This window comes from Sarcophilus harrisii, chromosome 2 (assembly GCF_902635505.1).
Source record: "Sarcophilus harrisii chromosome 2, mSarHar1.11, whole genome shotgun sequence".
Taxonomy (NCBI): domain Eukaryota; kingdom Metazoa; phylum Chordata; class Mammalia; order Dasyuromorphia; family Dasyuridae; genus Sarcophilus; species Sarcophilus harrisii.
The window spans coordinates 524261516-524275784 of NC_045427.1; the positions used below are offsets into that span (position 1 = coordinate 524261516).

A 14269-nucleotide genomic window follows, 5' to 3' on the forward strand; every position below is an offset into this window, starting at 1 on the left:
TTAATTGAAACTTGAAGGAAGCCAAGGAAACCAGATAGTTATGGGGGAATTGTGAGTGAAAATGCTTAGTTAGGAGATAGAGGGTTGACTGGAAAGAAAGGAAGGGGCCAACTTATGAAGGGCTTCAAAAGTCAATGAGGAAATGTTATGTTTGACCAAAGCTGGATATTTGGGACAAAAAGACCTACCCAAATTGACTACTACAGAGATCACTCATGGAAAACAGAATTATTTATTAGAATCTTGAGAAGCGGACCCCATCCTGGTGTATGAGCCAAATTCATAGCAGGACAGGGCCACTCCCTTGAAAATGTTCACAATATTTATACATTTTAGACAACCTCCAAAATCCCACCCTCTATATGGTGTGATTGGTCACATAAGTCTGTTCCCCTATTTGGTTAATGGAATGCAGTAGATGTATAACTTTCACACCAGTGTCTTTCTTTGAACAATAGAATATAGTCCAGACCTTATCTAAAATTACATGCTTCCTCACCATGGATCCTCTTTTGGACAGTGGAATGTAGTCCAGGCCTTATCTAAAATCATATGCTTCCTAAACTGGGGCCTTTAAGGCTTTAGATAACAATCTGTGATCAATATGTGTTTAATCTGTAAGTTTTCACCTTTTCCCCACCCAATCCCCCTTATTATTCATAAATATATATGTGTGTGTGTGTGTGGGTATGTGTATATCCTCATGAAGAACTAACATTGTAGTTAAACTCACTTAACATCTCTACACATAGCTTGTTAATCTCCTCATCTGGATCATCCCCTGATACTGCCTCCCATTCCTCTTTCTGTAAAATCATCATTTTAATGGCATCCTCTATATGTAAGATTCTTGACAGTGATCTTATATATATATATATATATATATATATATATATATATATTGGTCCCATGTCACTGGTCCATATTCCTTGATAATCTGTGCTGAAGGCTAGGTATCTCCCCACCTATTAACATCACCAGTTTGAATAGATTACGGGGTATTTGACAAATAGGCTTCAATGAAATTCCTTCAAACATCCCTCATTACCCCCTAATGAATGCTGGTAGACACAATTAAGCACTGACCCATCATTACAAACAATATTTGACTTGCTCCATCTGTTTCTATACTCACTACAATCTATATCTACCCTCTCTGGCTGATGAGTAAAAGTCCATTTATCCTTACTCACTCCCATCCATGGCCCTGAACCTGTTTGATTTAGACAATGCCCCAATAAGGTATCCCAGATCAATACCACTATCAAGATTTCACATGCACAGTTCATCAGTTCCTTTTCAGTGTTTGCCTCAGCTCATTCTCTGGATTCAGTTTGGAAGTCCACACGTTTGGAGCGTCCACTGGTTCTTTAATTCTAATATGCTTGGTCCATCCTCTTTCCTGTGTAGCACTGCTGTATCTGATGTCAAGAGGATTTGGAACAGTCCTTTCCAGCTCAGGGTCAGCTTGTTCTCCTTCCACATCTGAACTAGGACCCAGTCTCCAAGCTAGAATTTATGCATTGTGAATCCTATGGGAGGAATCGGAGCAACAAGCCCTTTTAGTTGTAAAGTTTTCATATGTTGCAGTAAAAACATGACATATTCCTTAAAAACAAATCCTTGGGCTCAAATATCGGATCCAAGGAAGAATTTTGAATCCCTTTTGGATAAGGGTGACCATACAATAATTCATATAGTGATAATCCCACATCCCTTCAGGGTTTTGGTTGAATTCTTAATAAGGCAAGGGGAAGGCACTTGGTCCAGGTCAATTGTGTACTCTAATGCCTATTTAGTCAGTTGCTGTTTAATTTCCTTATCCATCCTTTCCACTTCACCTGATGAGGGCAGATGCCATGGGATGTGTAAGTCACATGATATTTCTAGAGCTTGGGCCACAGATTGGGGGATCTTAGCTGTGAATTGGGTGCCTTGGTCCGAATCTACCTGCTCCACCAACCCATATCCTGGAATGATATGCTCAAGGAGTACTTTTATAACTGCTGAGGCAGTTGCCCAGGCAAGGGGGGAGGCCTCTACCCATGAGGTCAGATGGTCCACTATGACCAAGAGGTATTTGAGACTCCCTGCTGATGGCAGCTCGGTAAAGTCCACCTGTATGCTTTGGAAAGCCCTGCTACCAGGGGGCCTTCCTTCTTTTTGGACTTGTCATTGGACCATCCTGTTCATCCTCTGACATACAGGACACCTGCTGACAAGTTGCCTGCTATTGTGTACAAGCCAGTGCCACCAACTTAGTCAGCACCACATCACACAGGTCTTGGACACCCCAATGACTGCCCTGATGTAAATGTTGGAGTACATGTCTCATACCTGCTGTGGTCAGTACTTCTCTGCTGTCAGGGAGGAGCTAGTTCCTCTCTTTATCCTCCTGAGTGCCAAGGCTTTGGATTTCCTGCTTCTCTTCTGGGGTAAAGGAAGGTGGAGGCATTTGAGACAGGAGTGCCAGAATTAGCACCATCATTTCTTCCGTGTCCATCCTTCTCCAGCCCGTTTCGCCTTCTCATCTGCAAAGCAGTTTCCTCTTGTCTCAGATGAATCTCCTCTTTGGTGCCCCTGCATATGAATCACTGCAATGTTCTTAGGTAACATAAGATTAGTAAAAATTTTAGTGACCAATGCCCTGTATGCCAATCCTTTACCTTTACTGTTTCCATTCTTTCTCTCAAGTAATTTACGGTATCTAATTTCTTTTTCCCTTTACTTATACAATGACCTAAATATTTTACCTCACGTTTCACAAATTGCAGTTTGTCTTGAGAAATTCTCAGTCCCTGTGCTCCAAAATACAAACTGATAGTGACTTGGACAAGGTCACTCTTTTTCCTCGCTGCCACAAGAGGATCATTTACATACTGTAAAACTTTCAACAATAAGAAATTTATCCCAGAATGTTCACACAATTCTTACATACCCAAGTAGATGTTTCATAAATTGAATATTATACCCTTCATTTTGCTTTTAAAATATCCAATACACAGAAAAATCCCAAACTACACATTGTCTATAACAAAAACATTTTCAAAAGGACAAAGGTAAAAACTATTATCCTTAGAGTCCCTTTAAATAATTGGCATCAATACAGTTAATTAAAACTTCCTGTTTTCACATAAAACTATCTGAAAAGTTCTTAAAAACATACAATTAAACTTTTTGAAATAACCCTTTCAAACTATAGATAGCATGTATGATCATATTCTTTAAACAAGAGGACCATCATGTTTCAAACAAACAAATATTCAGTCAATTAACACCCTATGAGAGCAGCCTGTCCCTTTAAAAGCTTAGCCTGCTTCTTCAGCAGTTCTGCTGCAGCATGAACAAAGGTGCCTTTTCACTGCTGCCCTTCCCCACACTCAATTTCTTACACAGGAATCCTCAAGATTTAAGCAATCAGTTTATTTCCTTTCTTTTTCCAACTGATTCCTTCTTGATATTATTCAAGCTTCCAATTTACTCCTACAAATCAATCCTTCATAAATCACCTGCATTCTTTTTTTCAGTTCCCTTCAGAACTTTTAAGATTCACAATACAGTGAATAGTTAAAAAAGCTCCTTAAAGCATAACTTACAGTGTTAAATTAACCAATGTCTCAGAAGATAACATACTGAATCAAACTAATACAGCTGTTTTTAAAAGCTTTTTTTTTTTCTTTTCTGCCACCATGGAGAAAACTGCTCCGTGGACAGCTGTCCCTCTCTGGAGTGCACAACTATCTCCCCCCAAAACCCCATCCTGGATGAGCCCCCAAAGACCCCATCCCGGATGAGCCCCCAACTGTTTGGGACAAAAAGACCTACCCAAATTGATTACTACAGAGATCACTCATGGAAAGCAGAATTATTTTTTAGAATCTCGAGAAGCAAGACCCCACCCTTGTCTGCGAGCAAAATTTCACAACAGGATAGGGCCAGAGCCTTGAAAATATTCACAATATTTATACATTTCAGACAAAGAACCTCCAAATTCCCACCCTCTATATGGTGTGATTGGTCACATAAGTCTATTCCCCTATGTGGTAAGTGGAATGCAGTAGATGTATAGCTTTCTCACCAGTGTCGTCCTTTGAACAATAGAATAGAGTCCAGGCCTTAACTAAAATAATGTGCTTCCTAAACTGAGACCTTTAAGGCATTAACTAACAGTCCCTGATCAATATGTGCTTAATCTGTAAGTTTTTCACCTTTTTCCCCACACATGGAGGTAGTAAGGCCCCACTGAATTGGGAATGTATGTGACTTGGTTAGACCTAAGCTTTTATAAGGTCACTTTGAGAATTGAGTGGAGACTGGATTTGAGTGGAGAGACCAGAGGCAGAGAGATCCCCTAGAAAGTCTTTGCATTTGGCATGAGGTGTTAAAGGCCTGCTGCATGGGGACAACGGTGTCCCCCAGGAAGAAGAGCCATGTATGATAGAGAGTGATGGGACCTCATCGTAGGTGGGATATGGGGGAGAGGGAGGATAAGACCTTGAGGGCAAGCTTTAGCTATACCTGCTCCTCTGTGACCTCTTGAGTACTCTCTCCCTTGTCCGTGTTCGATAAACCACCCTAGTGTTTGTGACGTATGATGGGGGCAGAGCACAATGGAGCCAGTGCCTTCCTGTTCCTGGAATGTGTGTCCCTCTTTATTTAGCCCGAGTGTATGAATTTTTTTTTTTTTTTTTTGTCATCCACATCACTTAGCTGATTTTGTGGTATGCTCTGTTACCTTTTTGTTCCTCCTGGTTTTCTGTTTTCTGCAAATTAGATTACCATGCTATCTTTGCCTTTAAGCCATTGACTAAAAATGTTAAATAGCATAGGGCTAAGCATAGCTCCCTGAAATAATTCACTTCTGACCCCTTGCCATTTTTTTTTTTAATTGAAGCTTTTTATTTACAAAGCATATGCATGGGTAAATGACCCTTTGCCATGTTGATGATTTGACTCCACCCATCTCTAGCCAGTTTAGAGTTCACCATAATGTATTATTGTTTCTACATTAATTTTGTTACATATTTTAACAAAGCTTAGCTAAAATCTAGGCAAACTATACCCATATGATTTAGTAATTCTGTCAGAAAAAAAATCAAGATGATCTTTTATTGATGGACTCTGGTGGCCCTTTGTTGTCATTTTTTCTCTTTTACCAACTATCTTTTTAATGCTTATTTTAAAAACTATTTGAAATAGTTTTTATGGACACTAAGAGGAGAAGAGCCAACTCTTTCTCAGAAATTCAAGTGAAAGAGTAGAGAATGAGTGATGTTAAAGATTTTTGAAATGTAGAATAGAGTGGAGAAGAGTGATTTCATGGTGATTGGCATTTTAGTAAAGTGTGGTTTGAAGTCTTCTTTACATAGAGAGAGATGGCTGAAAGTGGTGGTGTGTAGAATTAGAGAAGGGAAGAATTGTGCAATTCTTTTTTTTTTCTTTTAAATCTTATTTTTGTTGACATATTTTTGCTTTTTGTTGACACATTTTTATATCATCTTCATTCCAGAAATTATTTCCTTCTTCCTTTTCGATGCAGAAAAATGAACATCCCTTATAACAAAGATTTTTAAAAAGAAAGAAAAAAAAATTCAGTAAAACCAACTGTGGTATCTCATATCCATAGTCTCCCACCTCAGAAGAGAGGGATAGTAATTGCATTTTCTCATCTATTTTCCTGGACCAAATTTGGTCAGTATAAATCTGTATGATGTTATTGAAAATCCTTGTAGCTTAATTATTTTTCTTGTTTTTTTCAATTCTTTCATGTCCCAAGTGAGTGAATCTTTTCCCTTTCAAGAAATTGTTGTTCTTTTTGGATAGTTAAATTTATCTAAATTCCTGTGTTGTAGAATCGAAATGATCTATTTCTTACCAGTGTTTCATTTTTCACCATGAGAAGAAATAAGGTATAAATAGGTTTTGTTTAGGTATGTTTGTCAGTCAGTAAAGTCAGCAAAACATTAGCCACAGTAAATTTGCTACTCTTTGGATTTTGCCTGTTATACAGAATATTTTTACTCCTAAATTGTTGAAATAAAATTTATTCAGTCTTCTATTTAATTGATGAAAATAGAACCACAGGAATTTTTTTTTTATGAAACATTCTGAACTGAGATTATACTAAACTAATTCATTTGTTTAGAAATAAGATTAGTTCAGTATAATCTTATTTCAGTTGTTTTGTTAATTGATACTTGATTCAATGAATTATGTTTAAATATATGTTCTATATTGAATGAAAGGTAAATTTCTTCACCAATCTCATAAAATACCTTGCATTTTGATTATTGCTATCATGGGGATTCAGGCGTACACTCAGGGGAGTTCATATATGGCTTGGAGAACTTTGTTTACAAGGACATCAAGCCGGGTGGGTATGCATGATTAATTATATTACTTTCTCTGATTAGAAAAATAAGTACTTTTTCATGTTTGTGTTTTTGGGTTAAAGCCCAGTTATTGTGGAGTTGTACTTTTGGATAGTATAAGAAAAAAATTTAACTTTTATAGTTTTGAAATTATGGTTGGTGCTTTTTATTGTACTTAACAGATAATGTTATATTTTTTAAGCTGTTTTAATACCACACATGAAAATTTGGTTTTCCACAAAAAGCATATTGAAATATAATGATTTGCTTTGCTAAAGGATTCACAGTAGTATTCCTTTATATAATAAACTGAGTGTAGTGTAAATTATATATACCCATATTAACCTAGTTTATGTAGAATTTTTCAGAAAAAAGTATGAACAGTAAGGTATATCTTTTAAGCTTTATTGAATAACAAGAAAAAGTTTATCTTTATAAAATTAAAATATTGTAGCTTAGGGGGCAGTGGATAGAACATTGCCTCTAGAGTCAGGAGGAAATGAGTTCAAATATAGCCTCAAATACTTCATACTTATTAGCTGTGTGACCCTAGACAAGTTTTCCAATTGCCCCACCAAAAAAAAAAAAAAAAAAAAAAAAGATACAGCTGAAACTGGTTAATATTTGGTTTCATTGTGATACATAAAACAATTTGCACAGCACTGATCAGAGTATTGTAGAAAGATGCTCTGTGCTACAGGATTAGAACTACTGTTTCTTCTTATTGGTTTCTTTTTGGAGGTTCAAGTATGACAGATCCTCAAGAGTTGGTTTAGATTATGTAGCTACTATTTTTAATATTGACTCTATATCCTGAGAATCTGCATTCATTTAATATTTATCTATAAAATTTAACAAGTTATAAGCATGTCTTAGCCTCCACCAGTAATAGATATTTTTGCCAGATTTTATTAGGATATAAACTGATTTTTTGATCTAGTTAATTCCATGGTAACATTTAATACTAATACTAATAAGTAGTATTTGATGTTTTGTTAATCACTGTGATCTGAATGGACTATTACAAACCTAAACCTCATTAATTGAGTTTTTTTTTGGTCTCTTTTTAAAAGTATGCTTTGTCATATTGAATTTTTTAGACTGGAGTTATTACTATTGATTGTAAAATAATAGGATAATTTTGCTGAAGGTGATATACTTGAGTATTTGGTTAGGTTTAAGAAATAATTCATTAAAAAATTCATATTGAATATTAGTTTTATGGTACCATCAAAGAAGTGGATGAATCATAATGGATGAATCATGCCAGTGATTTTTAGATTTATATGTTTCCTTCATATATACCATGCCTATTCTTTTTCTTATTCAGTAGCTTTCTTATTCATCAAGAACCTGAAGGAAGCAGGCAGAAACTGCCACAATGGGTAAAAGAAGTCTATCTGTATTACTGAACATTTAAAATGTTTAATTCAGTAATTGTGTTTTAATGATTTTATCTTGGTTTTAAAATGTAAGAAAAACTTAACATGCAACAAGGCAAAATTAAGTAAATTATTTTTAACTTTAAAGTAATGTTAGTTTTATCCCTACATATGAATCTAAAGTATGTTAAGGAAATTTAGGACCACTTTATTATCACAAAATAAATTTTAATTTATAGTTTAACTCTTTTAAGGGTTCAATTTTGTGTTATTTATCTGCTCTATAGATGCTTCCTTCTCTTCTGAAGTTAGTAAGGAGTTAATGCTGAAAAACACTGAAATCAATAATAAATAATATTGTTGATATTATTTTCTTAGGAAATGAGAAATTTGATTTTCTTATTATGCCCCTGTCACCTATGCACCATACATAGTCTTTTCCCATAGGTTCTTCATTGAATCATTAATGTGTTACATTTATAAAGCATTGTTAACATGTTCAAGTTAAAAATAAAGTTGTAAAAAGCTGGGAGAATATTTTAAAGATATTTACATGTTTGAATATATTGCCCTATTTCAAAAAATGTGCCCAATAATTTTGTTTCTAGATTATAAGAAATTGGTACTAGCTGAGTGTCAGAACTTTTATTTATACATAAAATCGTAGAGTCCTGTGTTGAAAGAGGTGAGGAAAGAGAGGTTTATTATCAGGAAGAAATCTGCTTTTTCCTCTTGTTTTTCTTTTCTGTCCAAAAGTCTAACTTGAATTCTATCCTTTTCTCACAAAAATGCTTTCATTGAGAAGGACGTAAACGTAAAAAGCACAAAAAGTATTTTAAGAAACCTTTTAAAGGTCTTGATCGCTCAAAAGGTAGGTGCATGTAGCTTTCTATGATATGTTTATCTTAAGTACATTGCTATATAGTTTATTTTTTTGAAGGAATTCACTAAATGTTATGTTAGTTTAAAAATGTCAAATTTGGGATTGATAATGCTGTATTGATTTTTATGATCAATGTATATCTGGTGTATCAAATCTAAATATCAACTATTTAACTTAATATAGTGTTTTTCTCTTTTTTCATAGATAAGCCAAAGAAAGAAAAAAAAGATACATTTTTGGAAAAGCTGGCAACTCAGGTCATAAAAAATGTACAAGTGAAAATTACAGATATTCATATTAAATATGAAGATGACGTAAGTTCATTTTGCTATTCTGAGGATAGTTTTAAAATCAACAAAATCTTTGACCTTGTATATTTTCAAAAGAAGGATTATCAGTATTTGAACATTTAAAACAATAATTAGTTTTCTTTACATACTCAGCTCTTAATTTCTTTATATGTATATTACATGTGGCAAATTTTTATTGGACTATTTTTGGCCATATTTTAATCCAAAATGAGCTTTCTTCTGATACCTTGTAATTTATATACCTTCTATTCATTTGTCAGATATTTGGTGAATATTTAAAGAATGCATTTTTTCATTAATGTGACTAAGCAAAAGTACAATTATATGGGGTCAAATTTTTTACAAAATATTATATGCTACACCCTAAAGTTAAACATATAAAATTATTCTTTTATTCTGTCTTGTTGGTACTGATGTCTTTTATTTACAAAGAATATCAAAAGCTGGACTTACAATTTAATACCTGAAAGAAATTGTAATTTGATAGATGGCTCAAGGAAATCTTTTACAATCAATTATTTGCAGAGATATAAATAGAACCTAGATCTTGTGACATCGATAAAAATAAATATACTTGTGTTCATATATCATAGTTAGCTCAAACAAGTACGTTAGAGCACCTTCAGAAACTAAAATTTTTAATGGACTTATTGGTGTTATACCAATTAATTTAGATATTTTATTGCTCAGTAACTGTTATTTTGTTGTATATTCTTTCTCTAGTTCTGATGTGCAACATGATTAAATTTTTCTTAATTTTTACAAAGTTTATGAAATATGTTATGAATGTTTCATTGAAAACAATTAAAACTTTACCAAATGTTTAATATATTTTAAAATCCACTATATATACATATATATGTAAAATATTTGTCCAAATTATCTTTGAAATGAATTTTAAATACAAATGACTCATTAGAAATCACAATTTAACATTTTCCAAGTTCTTCAAAGGAAGAAAGAAGGAAATATTAACTAAAGAGCTACTATTTGTGAAGCACTATATTAATCATTTTCTAATATTATCTCATTTAATCTTCACAACAATTTGCAGAGTAGATGCTGTTAGAATTATTCCAAGTGGAGGGAACTGAAGAGAACAAGAGTTAAGTAACTTTGCCAGAATCTCCCAGGTAGTTTTTGAGACCAGATTTGAGCTAAGGGCTTCCTTACTTCAGACCTAGCATTCCATTCACTAAGCCACCTCACTGCACTTTGTATATATAAGTGAAATGTCATGGGTGAAGGGTAGAACCTGAGTTTGAATTTAAACACAAAGCCATTTACTTTCTAAGTAAAAGGAGATATTTTATTACACTTGGATAAAAACTGAATAGGAAAATGCTTGTTAAGACATAGGTTGGAAAAGATCAGTTGTGACTCTTAGGGCTTTTTTATACCTTCATTCAGGAAATAAGTGTAAAAGTGTAAAGACCCTACTTGATTTTAGCCTCTTTTGATTTGAAATTCTTAAAATTTGATTCAGTAGTTTAATAAAAAAATATCATGGAGTTTAAGAAGGAAAAACAAAACCCTTCAATAGTTAAGAAAATAATAGAAATGCAACATATAATAGAATTGCAAACATATTGACTGTAGTTTGTGTTAAAATGAGAATGAGTTAAAGAAAACTGTTTAAAGAAGAAAATGGTTTAGAAGAAACATTGAGTGGTAAATAATTTGTTTCACAAATAGTTTTAATGTAACCATTTTCTTGTGGTCCTAGTGATGATAAGATACAGGGAGTTGAATAATATGGTCCTTGATAGCACAATAAGATATATTTGAATTTCATTTACTCTGTTATACAAAAATCCCAGTTTACAACTCCAGATCAAACTAAATGGTAGTTTTCTGCTTGCAATAAATAGTACAGGGATAAAATTCAGCCAGTATTCTGAAATGTGTCCTGGGAATCAGAAGACGACATGCGTTCCCTAATTACTTTAAAAAAAGTTGTTTGATAACAGAATTCCATTTAGCTTCAGTGGTTGTAAATGCTCCTATTAAACTCTTTTAAGTTCAAGGAAGCATATTTTATTTATTCTTTAACTTTTTATTTTTCCCTATACATAGCAATTATAATTATTAGATATTGTAGATATTTAATAATAGTAGTGATAATATATGGTTAATAACAGACATATTTACATAATAGAGAGAATAGATAAGTGTGTGTGTATGGGCAGTGACAAAAGCCAACATAATGTTGTCTAATATCTTGCTGACAGGCAGCATGACAGAGCCAGCTTAGAAATCAGTAACAGTTATTTTGCCTTTGATGTATACTGTGTGAGTTGGGCCACATTACTTAATCTATTACTATATTAAGCAACTCTCTAAAACTTTAAGTTGTAGAGCATATCTATTCTGATTGGAGAGGCTTTTCTCATTGGAAGTTAAGTGATATACCAAATTGATTCTTATTCTGGGCCAAACCTCCTTTCAACTCCCTTCCCAAAAGAAAACAACACTCTTGTGATATGTTAAAGCTCTTTGATGGCTAACAAACCAGATGATGAGTTTTTTAAATATCAAGATAAAAAAAATTGATTTTGGAAATAATTGCAAACATTAATTTACTTTGATGTTGGGGCTAAAATGAATCAAACCAATTTAATTAAAATTAATTAAATTCCCTACAAAAATTATAAAACTAAGGGAAAAGACCAAATATATTTTTGTAAACCTAAAATATTACTTTAGTCCACATGATAGTCAAAAAAAGAATCCTTTGAACAGAATACTTCTAAATGGCCAATCCCAGTCTGTTCTGTAAGACTTCTAATTAAAGGGAACCTTGTACTTCCCAAGGCAGGCCATTGTCTTTTTGGATATCTTGTTGGGAAGGTTTCTATCCTAAAATCTACCTCTTTGCAGTTCTATTACATTGCTCTGCCCTTTGATACTAAGCAATGAAAGTGAAGCCCTTTTTTACATGACGCCTTTCAAATACTTGATGATAGATATAGTATAGTTTCCTTTCCCTTTCACCTGAAGTCAAGTCTTTTACAAGCTAAACATGATGTTTTATACTATATACTTGTAATCTTAGCTGTCAGGAGTCTGAGGCTTATGGATCTCTTGAGTTTGGGAGTTTTGAACTGCAGAGGGCTATGTAGAATGGCTGTCTGCACTATTTTAAACCTCATTATGGTGAGCCCCTGAAAGCAGAAACTGTAGAGTTGCCTAAAGAGATGAAAACTGGTTCAGGTCAAACAGAATTGCCTGTCAATAGTGGGATCAAGTTCATAAGTTACCCTACAGTAAGATGGGGAAATACATTTGTTTTACTGCTAAACATTCCCATTCTCCTAACCAGTCCATATGTGTCATGTGAAATGACTCTGTGATCACTTCTTTTTCTGGTTGTTTCATTTTAATTTTCTCTTTAAAAGTATATTCTAGAATTTTGTCAAAGATTGAAGTCAAACTTTTTGTTGTATAGTTGCAGAATCCCATCTCTTTTCTTCCCCCTCCCCCCAATCAGGCAATTGGGGTTAAGTGACTTGCCCAGGGCCTCACAGCCAGAATGTTAAGTATCTGAGATCACATATGAACTCAGGTCCTCCTGACTTCAGGACTGGTGCTCTATCCACTGCGCCACCTAGCTGTCCCTCCCATCTCTTTTCTATAATGCCATAATCTTTTAAAGACATTTTATCTTTATATACTTGAAGCATATCTTTCAATCTTTATGCTTATTTAAGCATCATATCCTGAATAAATGGCTTAGAAGTCACATCTGCCTTTTTGTTTCTTCTGCCCTGGTGACTTAATCTCATCAAGAACAATTCTATTTCTCTGGTATTGTCTTCCCACTTATCTCAGGTTTCAACTTTTTTAATGCTTTTTTTTTCTTAATCTAACAATAATTTTTCTTGACAAAAAAAAAAAAGCCAAACCAAAATAAAGATTGAGTAGTTTTACTGTCTAGCAGTCTTATTCCTTTTTTTCCCCCTTTGGTCCTCTTTCCCTTTAATAATAGTTCTGCTCCCCTGCCTTTTTTTTGTCCTTTACTTTCATCTCACCTTTACTACAATCTGAGCTTTAGCAGTATTGACAATTTTTTGCAGGACAGTGCTGTGCTTTTTTTGTTGATCTTTTATCACCTGTTTGCCTTTGTTTCTATTTTCTATATGTATCTTTAAAAAATCTAAATTGGTTGATTAGTTCACTGTGTATCCTCATCAATCCCACTTTCTCCTTTTCTTTTCTGTGTCTTCATAATTTTATTCTTAGAGGGCTTTCAGTTCTAAGATGACTTCTATAGGATTTTTGTCCACAATCCTATATATCTTTTAATCCTTTGAAATTTGCTCCTCTAAAATCTAAGGTACATGTCATGCTCCTTTTTGATGAGAGTCAGATCTAGAAAAGCAATTTTTCTTTGTTCATCTGCTTTGTGAAGGATGAAGGCATCATTAAGACAACTCAAGAAATTGTTAGCAGCTCTGCTTTTGACTGAAAAAAAAAATGCTTTGAACAGTTAAAAGAAACTTGTCAGTTCTTTATCATGTTTCTGTACCAGATTTATTATTTATTTCTTGATCACTGTTCTGTGTTTCTTTTTATGTTCAGATGGTTGATTGTAAACTTGGATGACAGTATTAACTCTCCTGTCTGACATGGTCTCTTTAATTTTTTTTTTTACTTTCTCACACTCTGCCCAATTTTTAATTGTCCTGTTCTTTTTGAATAAGGTTTAAGTTTTCCAAAACTTAGCTATAGCTATAGCTATAGAATAGCTATTCTAATCATAAATCCCATCAAAACAAATTTCAGTAATATCTATGATGTCACATTTGACTCCTTAGGATGCACGTCCCCCTTGCTTATTAGCCATAGTTCATTTATGTATAGGCATCTTTAGCCCTAAGTTTTGTTTCTAGCTCTTGCCTTGGATTTTTGTATTTTAATATCTACTTTTTCTAGACTTTCTTTTTTGGATTGAGTTTGGTGAATATGTGTGTAGGATTTTATTTCTTTACTCCTCCCTTTTAAGTTTAAAGCTCTTTTTAAAATTATATTTACAGTGCTTCAGGCAAATGCATTTTTTACTCTGTTATTATCATTTTTTAAAATTATAAAAAAAAGCATATTCTCCATGCTTACTTAAGGATCACATCCTAAATAAGTGACTTAGCAGTTACATCTGCCATTTTTTACATTCTTTCCTTTGTGTCTTCTTAGGTATACTTCATTCCCATCATTGTTATGTTTTAAACCTAGGTTCAGAAATTAATTTCTGTTTTCAGATAGCCTTTAAAAACCTCTGTTGACTTCACAAATCTATTTCTTTCCTTGACTTCACTTGGCAGC

At 33.6% G+C, this 14269-nt stretch overlaps 1 protein-coding gene across 4 annotated transcripts in view; it reads left to right on the top strand.

The window, feature by feature from the left end:
• The window catches only part of VPS13C (vacuolar protein sorting 13 homolog C), a 177104-nt gene that overhangs the window by 22815 nt on the left and 140020 nt on the right, over positions 1-14269 (top strand). For 2 of the 4 annotated variants that reach the window (XM_031955443.1, XM_031955445.1), the window contains exons 6-8: positions 6311-6373; positions 8559-8624; positions 8841-8950. In XM_031955443.1, the coding sequence (XP_031811303.1) occupies positions 6311-6373; positions 8559-8624; positions 8841-8950 (239 nt within the window). The remainder of the gene's footprint in view (positions 1-6310; positions 6374-8558; positions 8625-8840; positions 8951-14269) is intronic. The other 2 variants (XM_031955444.1, XM_031955446.1) reach the window with 1 other exon arrangement.